At 37.1% G+C, this 25,697-nt stretch overlaps 3 protein-coding genes across 4 annotated transcripts; 2 read left to right on the plus strand and 1 right to left on the minus strand.

The window, feature by feature from the left end:
- The first annotated feature begins 1,584 nt into the window (after positions 1–1,584).
- On the plus strand, positions 1,585–7,114 carry LOC124147856 (splicing factor 3B subunit 6-like). The gene is made up of 4 exons (XM_046518658.2): positions 1,585–1,686; positions 3,235–3,353; positions 3,730–3,868; positions 6,058–7,114. The coding sequence occupies exons 1-4, from the start codon at positions 1,663–1,665 to the stop codon at positions 6,145–6,147; spliced, it is 372 nt and encodes a 123-aa protein (XP_046374614.1). The 5' UTR covers positions 1,585–1,662; the 3' UTR covers positions 6,148–7,114.
- A 1,818-nt stretch (positions 7,115–8,932) lies between these two features.
- On the plus strand, positions 8,933–17,927 carry LOC124147857 (serine/threonine-protein kinase fray2-like). 2 transcript variants are annotated; one of them, XM_048401277.1, is made up of 6 exons: positions 8,958–8,993; positions 10,147–10,232; positions 10,533–10,633; positions 11,464–11,836; positions 12,303–12,491; positions 14,188–17,927. In XM_048401277.1, the coding sequence occupies exons 3-6, from the start codon at positions 10,573–10,575 to the stop codon at positions 14,474–14,476; spliced, it is 912 nt and encodes a 303-aa protein (XP_048257234.1). In that variant the 5' UTR covers positions 8,958–8,993; positions 10,147–10,232; positions 10,533–10,572; the 3' UTR covers positions 14,477–17,927. The 2 variants fall into 2 exon arrangements, with proteins under 2 accessions (XP_046374615.2, XP_048257234.1); XM_046518659.2 differs by lacking the exon at positions 10,147–10,232 and having other exon boundaries at positions 8,933–8,993.
- LOC124129225 (33 kDa inner dynein arm light chain, axonemal) lies at positions 17,587–25,695 on the minus strand. Its single transcript, XM_046492742.2, has 6 exons — positions 25,522–25,695; positions 24,308–24,450; positions 23,617–23,786; positions 22,998–23,176; positions 19,981–20,145; positions 17,587–18,384 (listed from the first exon to the last, which is right to left on the minus strand). The coding sequence occupies exons 1-6, from the start codon at positions 25,600–25,602 to the stop codon at positions 18,349–18,351; spliced, it is 774 nt and encodes a 257-aa protein (XP_046348698.1). The 5' UTR covers positions 25,603–25,695; the 3' UTR covers positions 17,587–18,348.
- Positions 25,696–25,697: the final 2 nt, after the last annotated feature.

Raw genomic sequence — 25,697 nt, forward strand, 5'->3', positions numbered from 1 at the left:
TAGGCAAATTCGAGGTGGTGGTGTGACAGTCTATGAATATTAAATATATGGAGGTATTGTCAATAGCAAATATACATGCATGCATACATACATACATACATACATACATACATACATACATACATACATACATACCAACTCGTTGTATGATCTTTATTATTTTTTTATACATTAATTAAAATTGAAATATGCGTCTGCATTGATGTTTATATTGATAACATATTTCAAACATTATGTTTATTTTTAAATGACATCCATAAATGAGTAAAACATTTCATATAACCTTCTACACGTATTTTGGTACTAGCTGATATTAACCATTCTTATAGCTCAAATGGATAGAATTATTAAAACAAGGACTGGTCGGCTAGGAAACAATATAGATGAAATAATGATATGAAGAATATAATATAATTGTATTTTTGTTTCTACATGCGAACACAATAAAACATTACAGATAATGAATATAGCATCAGGCCCTTGAATTATATCATTACGCATGATAATTATAATGAACATCTGATCAAAAAACGAATTTCGTCACAAAACTTACAAATTCTATATTCTCTGTAGGTGTTTTGTATATCTACCAGTTTCTATTTCCAAAGGCAAAAACCACATCGTAACCTACTATAAGTGCACTATGGTATGATCTCGGTATGATTTCAGTACCAGATACCAATAATTTCTTAAATAGTCTACGAAGTTTATTTCCATTTCATTTCTTGTTTTGACATATACATTCATATGCTCTTTGCATCTTAAGTAGCAGTCATTCACCGGACGAAGGAGCAAGCATATACTCCGAAACGTTGTGCCCCTCATAACATAGAAGTTGATATCCATAAATTATCTGTCTTATGTGTATCACTTCTAAATGCCATTTAAAGACTAAATTATTTTTTACCTTGACATTGTGAGACTTGGGGTGAAATGGAGTTAACGTCGCGTTGAAGGTTATTACGCTTACATAGCGACGTGCATGCGTACTAGTCCCGACAAATGCCGATTTTATGCCACTGAGATACCAAGCCGCAGTTGAACATGAATACCCCCCTCAGATATAGTATATTGACTCCGAGCCGACCAGGCCTTGTTTTAATGTCGAGCGCTAGGCGGGGTAACAACAAGTACCATCTCTTAACGTCTTTTTGGTATAACGCGGCCTGGGATCGAACCCCGATATTCCGCACTCCGGGCAGGCGCGTACCACGGAGGCGACTCCCATTGTGAAAACTGGTTAAAACACGAGCGTGTTTGGTTTCTAGAAGCTCTCAAACCTTCCGTAGATTCGAATACATATGAAACGTTTGTGCTTTACGCGTACACTTTAAACAATAAGTAATTAATTAAGGTTGCAATTACTCTTTATGTAATTTCAACCCCTACACTTTATCTCCACTGTCAACTGATGGTCCACCTTACAGTACGTGTAGTCCCAAAGGTGACTGTTACTATTTTCTTGATAATAATTTTTTTTCAGAAAATATTACATTATGTGAAAAACGTTCAAGCAGATGAAACTGGAGGCTGTCTGTCGAGTAACTGGTATCGGGTCTTTAATGCGCCATCGATAAATAGAAGACAGAAGCCTAGTCAAATACCGCAGCGCTTCTCATATGCGGTACCAGTTATCCGGTAGACGACAATAAAACATTCAAGATGGCGATGAGCAAGAGAGGAAACGTAAGTTTTGTGAATAATTTCTGATTTCTGAATTTGATATTAAGTAAAGGTACTATATAAGATATGTTTAATTCGTATAGTTTTAATTTTAGAAACATCAGTTGCCCATTTAGTTCAGCAAAGTGAATAATAGCTTCAAGAAGGAAGTCCCTCAGTTTTCGTGCTCATGTGCGTCTTCGAAGAGACAAAACATTGAGTGTCAACAAGAGAAGAAATATCAAACAAATCACCAAGACCCATATATTTTACATTCACGTCTTTCAAAATTAATGACATCAATGTGTCCCTTGTTCTTATTTTCAAATGGCAGAAAGCTTGAAATATTCTACAAATAAGAGAATCACTCAATATATCGAACGAAGAAAACGTGCGAAATACGTTTGAGTCGACTGAATTGGGTCTAAAAGCCGATTTAGGTTAAAAACATAAAGACATACCACTTTGTAATGATTTCTTTCAAGTCACGTGAATGTCAGAGGAAAACATTATCGTGTGGTTTCAATGTTCTTGAACATTAATGAAATATATTTATCTTCAATTTTTATAGGTATACACTATAATACAGTAAACTACGGTTACAACGAACTTAAGGGACCACTAATTTTAGTTTGTAATAAACATAATTCGTTTTAGGCACATATACAGCATATTATATATATACAGCATAAATATGGCAGGGACTAAAGAGCAGTTCGTTATATCCGTCTGTCTGATCGTTACAAGCGTGATGTTATATAAACATTGTTTCCTGTATATAAATTTTATAGAATCTGTACGTTATTTTAATATTCCTTCCCTTTTCTGTGTTAGTGTGTATATTTTCACAGTGGTTAATGATGTTATTGGTAGTACAACTCAAATTTCATCACAAGCCACATTATCCCTAACCTGATAGTCTGTAAGGTAGGAGGTCAAAACAGCCTCATGTCAGAACGGCCACAGAAAAAAAGTTAAAATAGCCACAACTCAAAGTCAAAATGGCCACAAAAAACGTCACAACAGCCACACAGAAAATAAAGAAGACAAACTCAAGTACTGTGTCACATTATTTGTGTTATATACATTGGGTAACAGTTCAAAACACGTACCATGTAGTAGCACGTACCATATGCACACAGTTGTTAATTCAGCACTACACAAGTGGTTACAAAGTTCTATCCAGTGCCATATCACAGTACAGAGATCCAACTAAATTGATGAGATTGGTTAAAACAGCACGAGAACTCTCCTGGAAGATATTGCATTGTAATAACAACATCTAACATGTATACTCTGTACACATCCTGCTCACTTTGGATATTCATTAATTATTATGGACATTTTAACGTTTTGCCTGTGGTCGTTATTGCTTTTTTGTTGTGGCCATTATGACTTTTTTGCTGGCTGTTTTGACTATGGGTTGAGACCATTTTGAATTTTTTTGGCCGTTTTGACTACAAACCGCTCTAAAAAGAACAGCCGAGAGACCTGTAGGAATATCATTTCTATTGCGATCAATAGTACCATTAGCATGATTAGCATCTTTACATGTTTTTATATATGTTGTAGGTGCGGCTCCCGCCTGAGGTGAACCGCATTCTGTACATCAAGAACCTTCCTTACAAGATCACTGCAGAAGAAATGTATGATATATTTGGAAAGTATGGAGCAATCCGACAAATCAGAGTGTGAGTATAGAAAATACATTCCATTCACAGCTATATGATCTATAGTGACGTGTTTGAGTCCTTTGTAAACAAATAGTATGTTACCAGTTTATGCCATAATTAGAAGATCAATCATGTTTAATCATATTACTTTCCTACCATGACCAAGTGCTTTAGACATGTTAGAAACCCTAATTTGTAGAATTGTTGATAATCTACTTGAATCTTTTTCCATAATTTGGCTCACATCTTAAAAATATTTTCAAGATATATTTGTAATAGTTGTCATATTGATATTTGTTTGATGACTCATATGTAGTAGTAACTCATTGTTTTGTCATGTTCCTTCATGCTTGAGGACTTACCATGTTAATTAGATGCATTGATTCGTCTACAGGGGTAATACACCAGAGACGAAGGGAACAGCCTTCGTAGTGTATGAAGATATCTTTGATGCCAAAAATGCTTGTGATCACCTCTCTGGGTTCAACGTCTGTAACAGATACCTCGTTGTCCTCTACTACCAGTCTACCAAGGTAAGCCGCTGTGTAATGTACATGTTGAACAACAACTAGAGGGGCACCATAATTCACAATGTAGAGTTGCATTCCTTCGCATGCATAGACATGCCAAAGACTATTATCAATCTCATACTCACCCTGATTCTGATTCCCAGTGACCTTGAGTTTCACCAAAGTGGTGAAGGTCTTAGACTAGAGCACTTCCAGCTGAAGTACTGTTTAAGTTTGTTTTGACGCAGCTCACTTGATCACAATAGCACAGTTGTACTTATCCCATCATGATGATCATTTGTTCTATTGTTGACATTTGAGTACAACATTTACTGTCTTGGATAGAAGAGTAAAACTAATGATGATGAACCGATATGATGTGAACAGTGTTTGATTTGTTTGTTGTTTAACGCCACACTCAGCAATATTCCAGCTATATGACGGCGGTCTGTAAATAATCGAGTCTGGGCCAGACAATCCAGTGATTGACATCATCGATCCATGCAATTGGGATACAATGACATGCATCAACCAAGTCAGCAAGCCTGACCACCCGATCCTGTTAGTTGCCTTTTACGGCAAGCACAGGTTGCTGATGACCTATTCTACCAGTGTTTGAGAATGTAGTGATGTCATAAATTGTAGCTCGTACAGTTGGAATATATCTGAAAGACAGTTGTGTGTGATTTCAGATACAGTAAGTCTGTTAAACACTGATCTGGTGTCCATCATCACTTTCTTACTATTGTTTTACCTCCTTTGGCAGTTAATCTACACACATACATCATCTTTCTTCTTGGATTGCTGCTTGTTTGTAAGATTGTGGAACAGGTTCTTACCAGTGCACCAGTGAAGATTTGGTTTTAAAAACACCTTTGTGTCCAGAATTATATATTTCTTTGATTGTTGTTTTACGCTGCAGTGAGCAGTATTCTAGTCAAATCATGGTGGTTTTTACACTTAGTCTAGCCCAGACCAATTAGTGGTTGACAGTATGAACGATGTCCTAAACCAGTGACCACAATGAAGTCTCACGCCATGTGTGCTTGACGACACATGTTAGCAACCAAGTAACTGTGTCTGACTGGGGCAGTGGGGTAGCCTAGTGGTTAAAGCATTGGCTCGTCACGCTGAAGACCTGGGTTCGATTCCCTGCATGGGTACAATGTGTGAAGCCCATTTTCCAGTGTCCCCTGCTGTGATATTGTTGCAATATTGTTAAAAGTGGCGTAAAACCATACTCACTCACGTACTGTGTCTGACCACCTGATCCAGCTTTGTTGCTTCTTATGACAAGGAATAGAGACTGGAGACCTATTCCTAGCTGGGACTAGAATTATTTGTGGAGAGTTCAGTAGATATGCTTAATGTATAACATTCTACTTAAAGGGCAAGTTCACACGGAAATGAACCTATATTTCTTGTACTTTTTCCACATTAAAAGTGTTAACCTAGAAGTGTCATAGACAAAAATATAAAAATATCACAATTAATCAACATAATATTCGCATTAAAGCTATTTATATTTTTCACATTTACCAAGTGTTCTATTTCCATAACAAAAACACCATGGCTTATGCCCCTTGCAATATGACGTCATTGGTGCCAATTGATAAACATTATGACGTCATCATGCTTTGTTAGAGCCGCTTCACGTGGTGTAGGTACAGTTGTGTGATTCTTGCGTCTCAGATGCCAGCTAGCATAGTGTTATGCTGAGTCACTACTGCGCCGGAGTGTGTCGTAGGCCATGTTGTTTTACCGCAAACTGGTACTTGATATCTTTTGCGTTGAGAATAGACAGGGACCCAGTTGAATTGGCACCAATTACGTCATAATCTAAGGGGGGTAACTCAGGCCTGTTTAGCTCGAAAAACGAAGGCCTCATAACGGCATATCATTTTCACACTATTGTGAGCTTCCTAATTTCACTGTGAAAAAATGAGTGTATATTTTCAAACACAGATACTAACTAATTCTAAAATTGCGTTTTGTTTAGAAAAAGAAAGAAAGTAACTTTTGCGTGTACACTTCCCCTTTAACATGCAGGGAAAGACATAGTCACATGTTTGCTATATATTGAGGGACTAGTTTTCTCCCCATATCTTACATAAACCACTAGTTGGAGCTGCGAAGTAGTTGGATACAAACTGTGGTGTCTACCCATCATGAAATACTTACTGTTTTAACAAAACGTTCTTCTGTGATTTCAGGCATTCAAGAAAACTGACACAGACAAGAAGAAGCAGGATATTCAGGACATGAAGGCCCGATACGGACTGAGCACACCAGAAAAGAAATGAGTGTTTTTTATGAAAAGGATGTACATAGTGTAAATACGTCAACAAACATCATCATTAGTGTCATCCTTCATCAACAGGTTTATAAGTAACTACACATTCCTTGGATTACAGCTTCCATGTGGAATCAGAGATGAAACATTAGATCATGTAGTAAAGATGTACTCGACAAAGGTTTTACAGTGTCTCTGACTTAAAAACTGGTTATTGGCTGTCATGTTTTAGAAATGAAGGAAACAGTTCTATGATGCTGCTCACATAGAGGATCCGGTTGGATATTTGAAGTAGGATGATGTGATGCTGGTTTGCAACTGTGTCCAATAAAAACCCTGTGTTCTGTAAAGTCCAACTGATCACCATGATCACCTACCCTCAGATACTGTTACCAGCAATCCATGAAAGGGCTCGCTTTGAAATGGTGCTGTGTAGTTAATTTCACCATGCCCTCCTGCAACTAGTTCAACATGAGGAAAAGACAGAAATATGAAATTGCACGTATCACTCTCCGATAAGTATGCAAATGAGGTAACTGCAGGACCTCCGTCAAACCTCATACATCGCTACAATGTCTGCTTCATCAATAAATTATTGACCAGTGTTCCCTCTAAGTTTAGGAAGGGGTTTCCTCATCATGTGTGGTCCTTTCTGTAGAAAACCATAGCACTAAATAATACAATGGGCTGGTTCTCTTAATCATTGTATGTCATAAACATTGGCTATTTTTAGAATGACATTTAATGATGAAGAGATTTATATATGATGATTATATTCTGAAGAGATAGGGGTCCAAAATATCAAAATCCTCTTTAGGTTTGGTGAGGGTGCGATTCTAATTCAGTTTTGTGTGTTGTTTTTGAACCAATATAACTTTGGATTTCTATATAAGCAAAATTATTGATGTTGAAGCGATGGTGAGATACATATTTCTACATGTATGGTGTAAATGAATAAAACATGCAAATCCTGTCAATGCTGTTCGTCATTATTTCCTGACATTGGATCAATGATTTATTCAGTGAAAAAGAGGTAGAACTGAAACAGTTCTCAGGTGATTATTGTCAATAGAACAATAGACATGAATGTCTGTTTCCAAGCGATTTCCGACTCTGTAAGCAAAACTAACCATGTACATGCGTGCTTCATGTTGAACAGCTCAGTTCCATGCTCGTGGGTTACACCACACTGGCAAACATCTACAACATGCACCACCTTGGGCTGCAGATTGGATGGTAATTTTAGCATCACACACTTTGTATCAGAATCGACGCAAGCCATGGTGGAAAATGGGTCCAGTGTTATATCAAAAAAGAAATTCTATATTGGGTTATCAAGGATGAGCTCAAAGCGCCAGGATTGAATAGAGTTGTTGGGGTATCCCTCCTGGGGGGCTACACTGTCACGATGTTCAGAGCAATGTACAACGATGACACCCGGCACTGATGATTTTAATTAATAAGAAACAAATTACTTGACAGTTATTACTTTTCCTCTTATTGCAGGGATAGAAAGAAATTAACCAAAAAGTCCACTAGCCTGAATAGTAACAACATATAGCAATGCCCCCCATTTTGTTTGAAATTCTATTAGACCTTACGATACCTTTTACATAACAAAACTGGTCAGGGCTTGCGGGCTTGTGCTAATTTCTATCCCTGTAATAAGGAATGACAACCTACACCATTAACAAAGATATTAGTGAAAATGTTTTATGGAGCAGTGCCTATTTTTATGCTTGCACATACCTTAATTCACATTTTGTAAGACTAGTCCAGAAGACGATAGTTATTTCGACATTATTTCACTTGTCATTGGAGTTTGTAGCTAGTGCTCTCGATCAAGACAAAAATGTTTTTTTTATTTCCAATTTGTATCAAAATAAAAGCATTAAGAACTTTGAAGGTGTTGGGTGTTGTAGGTTTCGTAAATGTTTGTGGAAGTGCGATCATTGACTCTTTAATATGAGCGTACATGGTACTGAACTGATCTCTCTTCTATAGTCGCCGCGGGGCGGTCGGGTAGCCTAGTGGTTAAAGAACAGGGCCACGGATAGCCATACTATACTGACTGTACTGATTACATTAAAAAAATGTAATCAGTACAGTCAGTATAGTATTGCTATCCGTGGCCCTGTGGGTTAAAGCGTTCGCTGGTCACGCCGAAGACCCGGGTTCGATTCCCGACATGGGTACAATGGGTGAAGCCCATTTCTGGTGTCCCCCGCCGTGATATTGCTGGAATATTGCTAAAAGTGGCGTAAAACTATACACACTCACTCACTACAGTCGCCACAATATTCATAGTGCAGAGTTGCGTCGCCAGAATCTTATTATTTGCCCTCATTATGATTCTTGGTTTGCCAGCATTATACCAGTGCTTGTGGATTTATGTGGGGAAGGTCGAAGGATGTTTACATGCGTGTTGGTCGTGCTTTCAGTTACTGATGTGTCGGGTTCAGACCCGATCATTTATAAGTCGCTCTAATAAAGTTACTGACTGCAATGTATGCTGGTCACTCAGCTGTGATTAACCTACTAATGGAGACTCTTCGTTTGGGGTTGAAATCTTACTTTGAAATTTATGATAGATGTTCTACTGCAATGTTTATTAATATCCCCTAAAAGTCAATGTACAGTAGATCGGTCTCCTGCAGAGTGTACGGAAAAATACCCTCATGCTGAGTTCCGTCTCTTAGTATCGCATGTTGACGAGGCGCATAGAAACACCGTAACCAGTTTAAGAAAAACCATATGCGTCATTTCAACCAATGAAACTGCGAAATACTTTTGCCCCCAATCACTTCCGGTATCACCAGACGAAAATCAGCGAATATCTTGAAATGATATCAATTTGTAAGTACTTTTTACTGAACAGATGTTGGTGTTTGAGGGATGGCCATGGCCGTATAGGCAAAATGTGTTTCTTGTGTAAACAGTAGTTTTCGCAGTACTTTCTGTGGTGAAGGGACACACAGACAGACAAACATTGACATGTGCACGTCTCGCAAACAAATGTGACAGAATCCCAGATCCAGCTGATCATGAAACAAAATTCGCCAAAGGACGTCAATCATCGTGTGTGGACCGTTAATTGACGCTGAAACAATAACCCTGCAAAATGCACACATACTTTAGGGATGGAATAATAATTTTACAGTGTGGATCTTCTTGTGTTGCGTGTAAATTTGTAATAGTAGGATGACAGCCTGTATTTTTACTCCAATGAAATTAAGAAGTGTCGATGTATAATATTTTCAATAAATACATAATAGATATATATTTTCAAAGTTTGACAAAAGTGTTTGAAAGACTGCAGTTTACGCTGTTGCTGTGACTGCTGATGGCTATGGCTCTTGCTTCACTGTGCCTTTTCGATCCTTAGGGTTAGTTCTGTTAGGGTTGGGTAGGTTACCCCTAACTGTATCTATCTTAAGCCGTTGGATCCCCTTTCAGATCAAGCACCCACAGATGAATGTTGGTAAACATACTTATTTCTGACAGTGACACCGGTAAAGTGTTAGGTAATAACATCAACTCATTTCCCTAACTTCAAGCCAGGTGTTGGTGTCACTCATAAACAAAGCAGTATAGATTTACTCAGTCTTTATATACTTTGCTCACATGAGATATTTCCCATGTTTGACCTACATAAGAAAGTTGTTGTCTTCTACAAGGCTGAATTGACATGTTTTGAAACTTTACTTCCCCTCGCACCATTGAAACAAAGACACAGACAAACAATTCATCAAAAAGGGGGAAAGAAATAAACAATCATTGGTTTACGCTAGCCGCAAACAAAAACATATAGTATGAAAGTTTCTGTTTCTGTGCGGATAAATGAAATCCTGACCCGTGAAGATCCGGGGTAGAATAGGTCTTCAGCAACCCATGCTTTCCATAAAAGGTGACTATGCATGGTTGATGCATGTCATCGTCTCGAATTGCATGGATTGATGCTCATGATATCAATCACTGAATTGTCTGGTCCAGACTCGATTATTTACAGACCGCCGTCATATGGCTGGAATATTGCAGAGTGCGGCATTAAACAACCAACCAACCAACCTAATGAAATCCCCAAAAGTATGCCAGGTAAAGTACAGTAGTCCCAAAATTTTGAAATGTGTTATGAATTTCTAAGAAATCAATATATATAAACAATCCAACAATTGAGGATCAGTAACCTTAGAGTTGTATCTCTGCCAATGATCAGCTGCTTCTGTCGTCTTTTAGAGTTAAATAAAATGTTTGATTTGCATTGCATTGAAATTTGTGGAGGGAGCAAAGGACATATGTAGGAAAGGAAATGATTTTTTATGGTGAGCTTCTGTCCCTGTGGTACTCTGATTTTAATATGCAATTGTGCACTAAGCTACAGTGATTATCCTGCAGACAGGAGGGAGGACTGTGATTCTAGGATGCAGGGATCAGGATGCAGACAACAGGAGTAAGGGAGCAGCAACATCTCAGTGTGCAGTTGGAAGTAGCTCCAGGTGAGAATCTTAAGGTGGTTTATCAGTCAGAGATTTATCTAAGTGTTGTTCCAGATAGATTTTCTGTAAAATTATCCAGTTATGAATTCAAAATTTCCCAATTCATCTTCTCCTAATGTTTAACCTTTGGAAAGATGATCGACTGATATTCTTTCATTGCTCACATTCCAATATTGTGAAAAGGCATCGATGCTTACTTTTGTGTCATTGGATTGAATGCAGTGTTATGATACCTCAAATTTTCAAACCACACAAATTTTGGGCAGATGATGCATTTTTCCATTGTTCCTACCACAGGCACTCTGTTTAAGATCCTAGGTAAGTCCATTTCAGCACATATGGTCCCATGCACGACACACAGCTGGCCCAGTATAACCAGTGCTATCACTGGATACAGGTGTCTTGGGGCCAGTGGAGTTTTGTTCTTTTTGATTCAAGCATTTCCTTTGCAAAAGGCTAATTTGGATCAGGTAGTGAGGCTAGACAACCTGCATCATCATACCCAGATTGTTTGTCTGGCCTAGATTGGATTACTTACAGGCTGCTGAGATACAGTTGGAATATGTATCCCTGGAATATTGCAGACTGTGGACATGGTGGTGTAAAAGAAAAAAACGAAAAACAAATCCTATATCATCTCTATTATTGCAAGCACTGGTCATGACTATTTAGTGTGTGGAAGAACAGCGTAACATTTGTAATAATGGTAATGGCATTCTGTTCCAAAGTATGCACACTTTTCTTTAACTGAGATTAAACACATACTTGAGTATCCAGTTATTCAGCAGACTTGTTATATTTGTTGCTTATGATCTGATGTCATCTTACAGATAGAACTGACAGGGAAGCTGTTTTCCCAGTTGACTACTTCACAGAGACAGTAGTAACATCTGACGACTCAACAGTTATTCCAGTAGTTCATGACACGATTGTATCCACTGAAGACCCTTCTGTTGCCATAGCAACAGAGTCCAATGAACCAATGGTTTCACCAGATCCTGGTGTTGTGACCTCTGTGAGCCCTGCAGCTGTATCAACTGGGGCTGTTGACAAGTATGTGTCGACAGCTGCCTTGCCATCCTCGGATGCATTGTCTGGTGGTGCTGATGCAGTAGAGGGCAAGGTTGTTGAGGTCAAGGTCATCCCGGTTGAGATGCTATATGATGGAACTCTATGGTCGCAGTTTGATTTCACCAAATCTGGGTATGAATTTGTACAGTTAGTTTTGTAACATGACCATCATAAACTATTGCTTATTATCAATGTTTTGTTAAAGTATGACCATTTGAACACTCAAGACATTTCTCATCAATTTCACCCATGAAGATCCGGGGTAGAATATGTCTTCAGCAACCCATGCTTGCTGTAAAAGGCAACTATGCTTGTTGTAAGAGGCGGGATCGGGTCGTCAGGCTCGCTGACTTGGTTGAAGCATGTCATCGTATTCTAATTGCTTGGTTCGATGCTCATGATATCAATCGCAGGATTGTCTGGTCCAGACTCGATTATTTACAGACCGCTGTCATATAGCTGGAATATTGCGTCATATAACTGGAATATTGCTGAGTGATGATCACATGTCTGTCATGTCCATCTGTAGGGCTGAGTATTGGCCATAAACAGTGTATTGCAATATATTGCATGATCACACCTGTGATAATGTTTGTAGAGATGAGGAGATGTTTGTGAGCGAGAGCGAGGTGTCCCCACTAACTGTGTCAGATGGAGTGTCTGACGTGGCTCGACAAGTGGAGGTGACCACAAAGTCGGACAGCATGTGTCTGTCCATCAGGGACATCACCAAGAGGGAGAAAGATCGGATCAAGAAGAGGGAACTCCGGGCTAATCCTGTGTTCAGGTAACCTGCATGTTCTCTGTGCAAGGGCACGGCTGTAATCAGGGTAACAATCCACAATAGTATTGACCCATTTTGGTACTTCATTCAAGGAGCAACCTTTCTGTATAGACCTCTGGCCTGTTTTTATGCACAATGGAATACTGATAGAATAAAATTTTGAATAAAGCTGATAGCCGCGATATATTGCTCCAAGTGATACTTCAAATTCCAAAATAGAAGAAGACACCAGTTCATGACCAGACTGATATCTGTGCAAAATTTGGCACAGAAATATGAACGGTCTTGGAATTATGCTCTGGAAGCAAGACGTGACGGACAGGTAACACCCATTGCTATATCCCTCTCCCACTTTGTGACAGGTGCATGATCAGTGATTTAAAGTTTTAATAAAATGTGTACCCACTATCACTGACTATCTAAGACTCTCAAGACAACATTGCGCCTGGCTCTAGCATCGATGGAAGGGCCGTGGATGGGGGATCATTCTCATATTATACTAACACTTCTTTCATTATTATCCCCTGCCATGATGTGGGGCGGGGGATATAGGAACAGAGTTTGTCCATCTGACCAAATTTTCTCAATAAGTATTTAAGTCAGAGAAATGAAGTTTTACACACTGATGTCACTGGTCATGATCTCAAATGAGTTAAAAAATTGGTGTCATAAATTCAATTTTTGACAAAGTTAAGGCCTTTGATCCATGTTATTTTAAGTGCATAGTGTGTGCAATTGGGACAACTTTTCTCAGAAACTACTGATCAAGACTGCGTTATTTTTTCCAGAGAAAGGACCTTTTGTGTGTATTAATTTCACATTCAATCATTTTTTCTGATGACACAAAGCAGCCCAAATCACTATCTCTTCTTAAGGCTTTATCAGACTCCTTTTTATAGTTTGTATTTTCACTTCTATATGAACAAACTAAATTCTAATGTGCCCCATGGTGGGGGTTGTGATAACGCTGTTTGCTTGTTCTTTATGCTGAATCTTTTAAGAAACAAATTATTAAGTAAATTGGATGAGAAAAAATGATCAGAAGTAAAATCCCATATGGATGCAACCAAAGGAGATACCCGGAAATGACTGATATAGTTCGAAGTATTAAGTATGGGAACAATTCTTAAAAAGTTTTAAACCATTTCTACTTGTAGGTTTAGAGGAGTTGAAGACATGTATCCCCCAAAAATTAGAATGCTCTCTGAAAATCTGGAATCCAATATGGCCACAGCATGAAGTTCATTTTGACATGAAAACAAAAACATTTCATCAAAACTCAATGCAAATTTTCAATATGTTCTAAAAAGAACCAATCAAGATATGAATTTTGAAGTAAAATGTATGAGAAAAAGTAGGTCAGAAGTATAATCTAATGTGTACATTTTATTAGCTAAAAAATAATAAACACATCACCATTACATCGCATAGCAGCCAGCTGTATTCACGGGTGATGGAATGTATATACATACACCATTACATGATCAAGTTAAGTAATACATGTCCTGCATTGAAGATTAACATGGAACAATTCCTGTTTCTAAGTCATGTTCCTAAATCATGTATCATGTGTGAAACATGATGTATCACTCTTAACTAAAGTGTATTGTGTATTGTGGTGCATTAATGAATCATTTCAGTCTTGTATTCAGACAATAAAATGTCAGGAAATTTGATAAAGATTGTTTCTGCTATTCAGGGAGAAAGAAAAAGTGAAAGCCAAGGAACGAATGCAGAACCGTAGACAAGATCCAATATACCGTGAACAGGAACGTCAGAGGGATAGAGAAAGGCGACAGTTGGCCAGACGGAGAAACCTGCCCGTCAGAGAGAGAGAACGTGAGAGGGACAAAGAATATAAGAAAAACTTTCGTTATGGACACAGAATTCAGAAATCAGATGAAACATCATCAGACACTGAAAAAACATTGGATTCTCTCCCTTGTCATGTTTATATGAACACTCAGTATACAAGTGTACCAAGCTGATACAGGGACAGGGATTAGTGTGTGTGTGCTAGCACCCCAGTGCTCCAGCTAGACACAGCTTTACAGCTGCACAAGAGATCTCACTTGCTTCAGCTGTTCCGACCATTTGATGGTCAGGTCTTTAGCCGTTATGCAATGCTGTGGTTCTATGGTTTTTTTCTTCCAATTTGATGCCCAGGTCCGACACAGTGAATACAAACTTGACAGCAACTTCAGTTTGGATGTCCCATCTTGAAAAGAGCTTCACTGTTGTGATGCCTTGATGAGAGGGGCTGATAAATAGAAGACTAGGTTTGAAAGAATTTTCTTTAAAATTGTTAATTTTATGAAATCTTTATATTTATTTGGATGCAACCTGGGCCAATAGAAGACCTTAGAATTAGTGTTTGAATTTCTGTGTGGACCTTTTGTTTACATGCCACTTCATGTTAGGGTTTGCAACAACAAGCAGATTCTTCATTATGTACTCTTTTTAGTTTCGTCCATCGTCATTCCATCAAACTGGAAATCTCTTCTTCTCCAAATCTTTTGAACAAATGTCCTTTGCACACAACTTTCACACAACATACTCCTAGCTGCAACAAAGTAATCTTTTCATTTTGCAAAATTCAAAATGACCGTAGCAACAGCTCATTTCAGTGAGAGGAAATAGTGGCATACACAGCAACCTCTCAGAAACACCTGGACATACATATCTTGTTTCAGTTATTGCTACAGTGGAATTTCATTATGGCTTAACAATTGAATGTATTGCAGTAGGGTTGGCGAATTGTCACACTAAACGTATAACACGGACAGCTGTATTGTGATACATATTGCAAGGCGGACTGCATAGAGGTTTTTTTTATGGTACATGTTGAAATTTGCCTTCATGTCATTCATACGGAATTCTCTATTGATCATGTTGATCATGTTGATAACAAGAGCATATTAGAATCTATTGCGGGGGGCACAGGTGGCCCAGTCGTCTAAGGCGTCGCGATTCGCTGCGCAGAGTTGCGTCCCTTGGGCACGCCAGAAACCTATGATTGTTGGTTCGAATCCCGGTTCGCCCTAATTATTTTGCTAGGTTTGTCAGCACCATACCCGTGCTCGTGGGTTTCACCGAAGTTGTAAACGTCTGAGACCTGCATCACTTCGCGCTTTCCTCCCACATTAAGCTGACACGCCGTGATATAACTGGAATACTGTAAAAAGCGGCGTTAAACCCAGCTCACTCACTCACTAGAATCTATTGCGTAGTTCAAATAATGTGATGAGACGATCTTGTCTTGGTGTCATTTTTTTAGGCCTGCCACGCCCAGGTCTCATTGCAAGCCACCGGTTTGATGGTGCTTGTCCCACTGTCAAGAAATTACACTTTTCAATTTGTCAAACATTTTTGGGCAACTTTGGATATTGAAGTCCCTCTCCAACCCCAACCCCCTACATCTATCGTACCCACGATTCGCCATTTTGTCTTTGTTTGTAGAAATACTGTCTCGGGGGCATTTTTAAGCATGTGCTTAGCTCAGTTACATTAGTGATTGTGAGTGCCCTCATAGGTGCACACACTTTGACATTTGTGTGCATGTGCATTGTGTTCATGCAAGATGAATTTCATTATGATTGGATGTTGCATTCAGATGCAATGCTATTGTAAATGTACACCTCATTATTAGCTACATTCAAGTCATTTGTTGCCTTATTTTTGTTGGTAGTATATTGTCATCCTCTGGTCTCTAGGGTAGGACTGTTTGTTTGTTGTTTAACGCCACACTCAGGAATATTCCAACTACTGTTAACATTGTATGATGACATTCTATTAGCCAAGTCACTTTGCTTGAGCTTTGATCCATTAAATTGCTTCTTAACCACATATTGTGGACCTATTCTTACCAGGAATCTCCACAGGGTGTATTTTGAAATGGTCTGTTGTATGTTAAGGTATTACATGAGATAAATCACGAACCTTAAGGTGTCCGGAAACACAAGTCAGGGTAGTAAATGTTTGCCAGGAAGGCAGTTTTCAGTACCTATAAATTGTGTAGGCAATGTCTCTAATTGCTTGCCACGCCAGCTAATTTAGATGCAGACTGGCCTCACAAAGAGTTAATATTTATTTTCAAATTGTTAATGAACATATATTCATGATACTAAATGGCATAAGCACTGCAGCAAGCTATTCTTGCTATTTCTGTCTGTAATCTTTACAGTGTTAAGATTAAGGCTTAAAAAAATAAAAGAATTGATTCTCAGGCAACTTTTTAAAATAAAGTCTAGGCAGGTGGTGGTTGTTTTTTTGGGGGGGCTTGTTCAAACTAGTATGTAACCAAATAAACAGTTTTGTACCTTAAACCTTGGAAAGGGCCTCCGGACATATACAATCATACAAACTCCTATTGCCGCCATGACCATGACACAAGATGTGTAATAAAGCATTGCGCTATAAAATGGATCTAAAAAAATTTTAAGTATAAGATTTTATACTTTTTTGAAAATGGAAATAAAACAAAATATGTGGCTGACTTTTTGATAATGCGGGCGGTGCCTGAGAACCCAGATTATTTTTTTACCCTAATCTATAGCTTACTTGAACTTGACTGGTTTTTTTTAATTAGTTACCCCTAGAGTAGTGCTTTGCCCACACTGTTCAAGTACAAGTCTATTTGTTTTTGGCCATTCATGTTTGTGTGATCAACGTGTTTTACGTCAGTGGTTATTATCTGTGGTTTTTGCTATCAGTTAGAGAGTACATACATTGTACTGGATACAGAGATTGAATTATCTCCCTGTGTTTATCATATGCAAATATTTGTTATTTCATCGTCACCAAGAATGAAAATGTGTCATTGTGAAAGGAATAAAACTTATTCTCAGATCAAGTGTTGAGTCATCAAGAGCTAATCAGCAGTCTGTGTCAATCAAAAACTTTTGAATCTACTGGCTCGGACACTCATGTTTAGTAGATTTTGATTCAGATATATGGTCTATTATTAGCTGAGCTTAATAGACCAAACATCATTTTGCTCGACTCAGACTCTGGACTAGTGGTTAAAAATAACAGTCTAAATCAGTAAAATAATAAAGTCCAATATGTGGAAGCCTGACAATTGTAACACAACAGATGATAATGGTATTAATAAACTTTATTCAGTGATGTTTTGATTTAACCAATGATATGACAAACTGTCCATAAAAAAAATTTGAAATGACCAAGTGACAATTTTACACACAGATGTAACACAATTCAATTATTGAGTTAAGAATTGATTTCACTCTGAAAAATGAAAAAAAAACTGTGATAGTGACATGTCAGTAACATGCACTCGGAGTGAAGGCAAAACATTTGACTGACAAATATTCCATGGCTGAAAAACAAGCACAAACTCATTTACATAATCAGGAGATATCGGTCTTGATACCAAGAATTGTAATGCTGAAAATAATGCAGGATGGAACATGGAAGCTGCCATCTGAACAAAAAAGTTTCAAAAGTGACAGAAAACATTAACAACTTGGTCCACAAATACTAAGGTCATCATGTTCTGTATAGGTCATTTTGTACACGAAATCAAAAAGGTTAATCATCTCTAATAAAACCAAATACCTTTCTGGAAATGCAAGATGAAAGTCAGAAGAATATATTTATTTACAATGACATATTCTTAGTTCTCGGGACATTTCCCATCACGTTCAACACACTATCACAGCTGTATCAACAGTACCGACAAGCAATAAATATGTTCATATTTACAAATGTTGGTACTTGGTGTTGAATCCTCCCTTCACATACACTGGAGACACCATACACTTATTGCTATATATACCATATAGATTCTCAGACTTATATATGTACACTTGGATGCAGATAAAATGGTTTGTTTGGGATTTTATTTCTTTGGGGCGATGATTCCTTCCAGTTGAGTCTGAAAAATAAATGGATATTTGGTAAATGTGTTGACACAGTAATCAGAATAGATACGCTATTAATCCAATTGGGAAATGAGTTCATTATCTGAAATTGTTCATCAAGTGATCATGCACCGAGTTGAATAACTCACTCATGACATGGCAGTAAATAGAGACAAACTAACCAGAAACTAGGATTGATTTCATCATTGATTAATTGTTTGAATCAATTTGTCAAGCCTAATTAATGGTCAGGAAATAACTGTTTGATAATGTTATGTTTATTTTCTGAGAATTTCCCGATCAATTACTGTTGAAAATGACTGATGTGCTGCCTTACAACATTGAATGTACATATCATTGTTAAATTTAATGAACATGACCAATTATGCATTTTAAATAAGAAGTTTCCAATCACAAATAATAATGCTCTTTGCTGATGCAGTTGAAACAATCATTAGTCATTGATTAATCTGCACAGTCAAAATAGAACTATTTACATATCTTACAAAAAAACAAAAACTTCTCAATAATTGAAAATTGAAAATAATTTCTTTTACATGTGAACTTCAAACATGACTATGTCATGGTTGTGATAGTTGTAAACAAAATGTTCCTCATCAGAAAGATGCAATACCCACTGTACATAATCAGTAAGTTGAGTAAGTGACCTCCTCTTTTGATGTCTATCACCAAAACTGAGCTAGTGACCAGCTTCTTTAATTTTTAAGTTTAATAATGATATTTTCAACAGGTTTCTGAAAGCATGTTGCTGTTCACTGTACATGCTGTAGATCTGAAGGAATAACCAATGTCTTCAGAGTCATAGAAATATAGGAATTTACAGCAATAATTGAAATTATACAGATATTCTTTCAATTCATATACTGAACATATACTGAAAATATAAATAATACATCAATTACCTATATAAAAATTCAATAAGATTTTGGAACACAAATTGTTGAACAAGCTATCTTCAGACTGGTTTCTCCTGTACTGACAAGATACAACAGCACCAGACAACACTGCCATTAATATTTGATCTCATCTTCCAACACCCTACTGATTAGCCTTACAGAAGAAATAATTGATGACACATCACGAAAGCTCTCTCTTTGCAGGGAAGGAAATCAACTTAGAATGAGAGATTGTGTTTAGGAAGAGACTTGTGCACACATAAAATAAAAGGGGGGTTAGTTATCAATACATTATAGGGTGGTATTTCTTAGGATTATATGTCCATATTTTCCTCAAAGATGTTATCAGAAAGGTAGTATCTGATAAATACCAAATCGGTATGTTTCGTCATCCTTTTGACTAATCAACTGTGATTTGACATTTGAATTATTAGCTGGTAAGGGATCAACAATTTTAATATTCTTAGGGGAGGGTGGAGAATATTTTCAGACATGTGCTTAACATGGCCTGTCAGTGATAGAAACTAACATTTTTAGTCCACTAATCCATATCGCAAACCCCTTACAAAGGGCAAATATTTTCTAGTCCTTATGATACGTTAACTATTGGGCAGTTTGGCAAGGACCACAAGACTAGTGCCAATTTCTAATGCTGCCTGTCTGTGCTGAACAAGGTGCCTATGGTATACACACCTTCAGCTGCTGGTTTGTCCTCTTGAGGAACTGGATCTCCTCGGTGTGCTTCTTCTCCTCCACCTGCCTCTGCTCAGCTGCTCGCTTCTCAATCTGCTCACACTTGGCCTTCAGCTCATTAACGTTGCGCTCAAGGTCACGTTTCTCCTGCTCTAGATCTGTGATCTGAACATAGAGGCACCTTCTGATTACCACATCAAGGCACAGTATGGTCAGCGTCATACTCACCTTACACATACCAGTAACCAGAGCTGCTAAATTACTCAGTACATCTGCAAAGCATATCTGTCTTGAAAACGATAAATGGTAGTCATATATGTACGATTGAAGGGTGCCTTTGTCCACAGAGAAGACTTGGTAACCTATTCATTAGATATGCACCAGTGTTTGTATTTTTAGTTTGGTACACATGTATGATGAAATGACATTCTGAAAATATAGTGTTCAGTGTTGTCTAAATTGAAATAATTATATTTTGAATGTACTCCATGATGATTTTTAGATGAAGGATATAAAATATGTTTTCAGAAAAAAACATCTCAGTCCTACAAATGATATGACCGGACTGCCATCATATAGCTTGAATATTGCTGAGGATGGCATTAAACAACAGACAAATGGACAAGTGATGACCGTATGTGTAATTTCCTAATCTGCTTTTGTGTAGTATCACATACTGTTTTTCAGTCATAGCACATTACACATTTATTATTTACAAAACATGGTGGAGAGATAATTTTATGAACTACAAACTGATTATTAATTTGATTGATGTGTAGATGCTGATGAAATGATTTTTATGAAACATATCAGTTAACCACGTGATATTCTTATCAATATTTCATCTGTAATATTTGGTGAAAAACTCAAAAAATAACCATGCAAGCACAATCTAAATCTACATACAAAATGGAGTGAAGGGGTATACATTTACATTCCCACTTGCAAACATGCCGTGAAACGATGCTAGGTGAAGTCTTCAATACCACTTGCATTGTGAAGCACCATCTTAAGTTCCATTTCACTATCAAAACTTACTTAAACTTAAAATATATTTCCATGCACTTTAACAAATCTATTGATAAATGAAACAAATCCTAGTACTTAAGTCACAACAAACGAAGGTTTGTGACAGTCAGAAGCAGATACTCCTTTTTGCAACTTGCGGCTTTATGTAACTAATGCATTCATTATAAAAACACTGGAACGTGTCACAAACATGATGAAGCCTCGATACTTGATTTGCCTACCACACACCCATATCAAAGACAGCCAATGTGAGCTAGTTACTGATTGGTTTATATTGGCAGTAAAACCTGTGTGTCCAAAATGTCTAAAAAACAAATTTGCATTCATTTCCCAAGACTTCAAATGGCACATGCATTTCTTGAAGGTCTGTCATTCACCATTCCATACTGTAGTTCATTATCAGTGATAATGAGAGCTTACCTCATCCTCAGAGTCAGCCTATTTGATATATAATATTCAATTTAATTTAAAGATCTGTGCAAACATGCATGTTTTCATTTCAACAATAAATTCCGGTTATGATTTTAATAGGAATTATTGAAAAAAACAATTATGAAAATTTTCAACCAAAATTTATGAAATAATTTTAGTCAATAAATCAATATTAATTTTGATAGCCAAAATCCTGAAAAGAATTTACAAGATATGGTCTCTAACAAAAAGCAGTAGATATACAGGTGTGTCAGAAGGAGAAATATGTGAACGATTGATGTGAATGTTAATTCACAGTTTGAGGTTGTGGTTTGTACATGAGTTAGTAAAGCATGCATATAACAAGGATGCATTCAAACTTGTACAATATGAAGATGTATGTGTAAAGTGTCATTATTAAAAGAAGGCCTTGAACCTTTAAAGAACATCATGCTACCATTACCACATGGGACTGCAAATATTGGAAGTCCATATTAAAAATATATTACAATTTTACAAAATATGTTTCAAGAAGATATTTACATCATGTATCACCATTTGCATGCATGGGACATTTTAGCCGTATTTCACTTGACAGTATATACAATATATAACACACAACAAAAGCAACAACATTTAAAACTTACGAACAATGTGATTATTTAAACCAATGTTGGAATTTGTTTACTCTATCCCCACTTGACTACGGGTAACTTGAACATAATGGATACCGACTGCTATAAAATATTTACGGAAATAGCATAGGACCTACAAAACAAACCTACATAAAAATTGATCAAACACATTATATACACCAATGTGCCCAAGACGGTAAGCAGCACAAAAATGCACAACAATTGTGACTTTACTTCAAATCTTCAATTGTAAAACCATGCATGTTCTAAACACACTGCGTATTTCCAAACAGTGAAATTAACCGTGGTCTTAGAACTGTTACAATCTCTCAAACAAGACTGTGTATCTCTGTTTGAAAATACAGCTAGATTTATGATGTGTTTAAGAAACATGCTGGACTGTGATTCCAAATATGGTGTACTGCTCAAAATTGCTTAAGTGCTTCATATATAAAGTGTTCACTCAATTTTAGATTTTAAAAGGTATATGAAATATGCGAGGAGATGAAGGCGCTGGACATCAGGGGTCAATGATAAGCAATTAGCCATCACAAAGGCTTGTATAGTTCACAATTTAATGGTAATAATGTTAATGTTTTCATTACATCATAGATGTTGTTAAACTTGTTATATGGTAATATTAGTACAAAATCGTTAAAATATTATTTCTAATTTTCTACCCCCAAATATAAAAGTGTTTCATTAAAGGTCAGCTACCCCTTTTTTTAGATGAATGGAAACTATGTTGTATATTTGATATAGGTAATCTCTCATAATACATTTTATGCAAGACTCAATTTACAAATTAGCCAATATTCTAATGACTTATTTTAAAATATTAGCCTATGTTTTAATAGCTTTATGGTATGATGTTTAGTTGCATATATCAAATTGGAGAATGATCACTACCAGTTCATTTAATGTTTCTCGATAATTCCTTACCTTTTTCTCCATGTCAGCTTTGCCCTGTTCAGCCTGCAGTGCCTTGCGCATGCCGAAGGCTACACTACTCTCATACAGTGTCTGATATGCTGCAATGGTCATGCGGATCTCATCTCTCACACGCAGTAACAGTAGGCCACGCTCAGCACAGTTGATGGTTACTTGACGTATCAATTCATCTGGGAAAGAATAACAAGCTAATATCACAGCAACTTTCACATTTCCTGGTAAACCATTAAGTTCAATGAGACATTGGATAACTGTTTAGTGACTCTAGCAGTTTGAGAAACAGGAAAAACATCAGAAAGGCTTACTGGGCAAGTGAAACTTGATTAAAATTTAGTTGCCTGAATTCCATCATTCTAAAATCTCTTAGGCAATATTGTATAATTCTGGTTTCAGTGCAGTCTTACAAACCAAACACAGAAAAATGGATGCCCCATGTTATTAATTCTCTCCTTTTGCTTTGACACTATATCAGTGTAATATATCTAAAAATGCAGATAGCTGGACCAGGGCCATGTAACAATGAATATATCATCACCTCTGTAAATATCACTGTACTTAGGCAATGGTAGTTTTGAACTCTTGAGAGATATAATTGTTTAACTAGGCCTACCAAAACACTGTGAGTAGAGCTCCCTCCGGACCGGACAGATGCCAGTCTCCCGGGCTTGTCTTTGCTGAAGCCGTCTGTCCAGTTCTTCCTGCAAGTTGACCACATCCAGGCGAGTGGCTGGAGTGCTGGACACTTGTTGAACCCACAGCTGACCACTCTCTGTCCATTCCCTAATTGAAAACATGATACATTTTAACATATTCTGAATGAGATTACCTGTGAGAAACATGCAAGTTACACTATCCAAAGTTAAAAAATGTCATATCTAACAGTATGACAAATGATAGAAAAAATGTTTTAAAAAAGATTCGAGAATTTGCAGAATTATTTTTTTCACTGATTTTGCCAGTGATTGACTTAAAAAATTAAGAAAAAATATATATAAAATATTGATTGAAAATCAAATCAAACACCATGGCACTGCTTATGAGGTAAGATGAATAAGGTTTGATGCCACCCTGAACAGTATTTCAGTTACAGGTACATCACGACATATTCACTTCATGTGGGAGAAAAACCCTGAAGTGAACCAGGTCTTGGATGTTTGCCAAAGGATATGGTGTTGACAAACCAAGAATCAAAATATCCTTTGCAGCATATGTGGTGCCTAACATACCTTGGCTACCAATCATGTCTAAGATGAATGAAGGCAAATCAAAAGATTAAAGATTCAGATGTGTATATTGCGTACCTAGGTGGAAGAATACTATTGAGAATTTCATCTGTCTGCTGTGCAGCCTTGGCATCAACTGGTGCAAGTTTCTGTTTGGCAGGAGGGTTTGGCACAGGCCCTGTGCCTGTAGGAGGGGTAGGACTCACCTTCAGTGCTCGTGCCTAGGTGATAAAAATACATGTCAATATTCAAAACAAAAATACATGTCAATATTCAAAACAACCTATCATCAATGATATGAAAGAGTTGAATGTATAATATGAGGTTACATTTAACCTCAGAGGCAACTGATCACTTGGGCCCCAACTAACTGAATGAGTGAGTGAATATATTTTACACTAGTCATCCATGGTGGCCTGTAAACAAGAATCTGAACTAAGCAAACCGGTTGATGATGGCATAACCATGAATGCTTAATCGGAGTATGATTACACAAATCTTATGTGTATTTTGTAATTATCATTAAAATAGCAATAAATATAAACATTGATAAGTTCAACATGTGGGCTCAATCGACAATTATAAAACAAAGTTTGCAAACTACAAAGAAAAGAGTAAGAGGGTCTGTTGTGCAATGAGTAACTTACACAGGTTTCATTCCTTGTAGAGTGTTGGCTTAATGTGTCAATAGCTAGTCATTTATTTATATTTCAATTCTGTGCTTGTGCAAGATCATGAATAATTTAGTGGATGCCATGATAAGTATAACACAATTTGCCCTAATACACAACACAATCATGCCAGCGATCTCACCATGTCTATTGGAAATTGATAACAGATTGGTAACCAAATAAAATGGGGTCATATCTTCTATTTCCTTGACATTATCCTAATTGGGACTGTGACAAGATATTAGTTGAACTTAGTTCAAAAGAGCATGGGAGACCCAGACACTGCGATTTAGTCTAGAATAACATGGTTAATGGGAGAAACATTTCACTATTGTTGTTATCGCAATCCTAAACTGGGTTGATATTTTGGGCACCTGTATTAAAATTCATCATGGATACCCACAAAATCAAAACGATGTAAACACACAATATGCTCGTATTGCCAAGTTTGGTGCCCCAGGTTTCTAAAATAGCAGAATATATTTTGCCACTGGTCCTAAGTTTATCGACTATTAAATAAACATCATGGTTACCAAATTCTTCATGATATTTTGGATTTTTGTAAACAAAAATAACTGTTTTGGAAATCCAAACATGGGCGTCTATTTCATCTTCACTTACCCGTGGAGTTTTCTTGTCGGTATTTCTGCTGACAAGCACAGGGTTGTCATATTTTACGAGAGAAGCGTTTGGTGGAATCATTTTGACGACTGTGTGACAACTGTGGAACTCTGCAACCAGTGTGGAGGTTTGGTAAAGACGCTTGAGTTGTAGCTATAGCAACGATGTAATGCGCA

This window comes from Haliotis rufescens, unplaced genomic scaffold (genome assembly GCF_023055435.1).
Source record: "Haliotis rufescens isolate VD_foot unplaced genomic scaffold, xgHalRufe1.0.p SCAF_1, whole genome shotgun sequence".
Taxonomy (NCBI): Eukaryota; Metazoa; Mollusca; class Gastropoda; order Lepetellida; family Haliotidae; genus Haliotis; species Haliotis rufescens.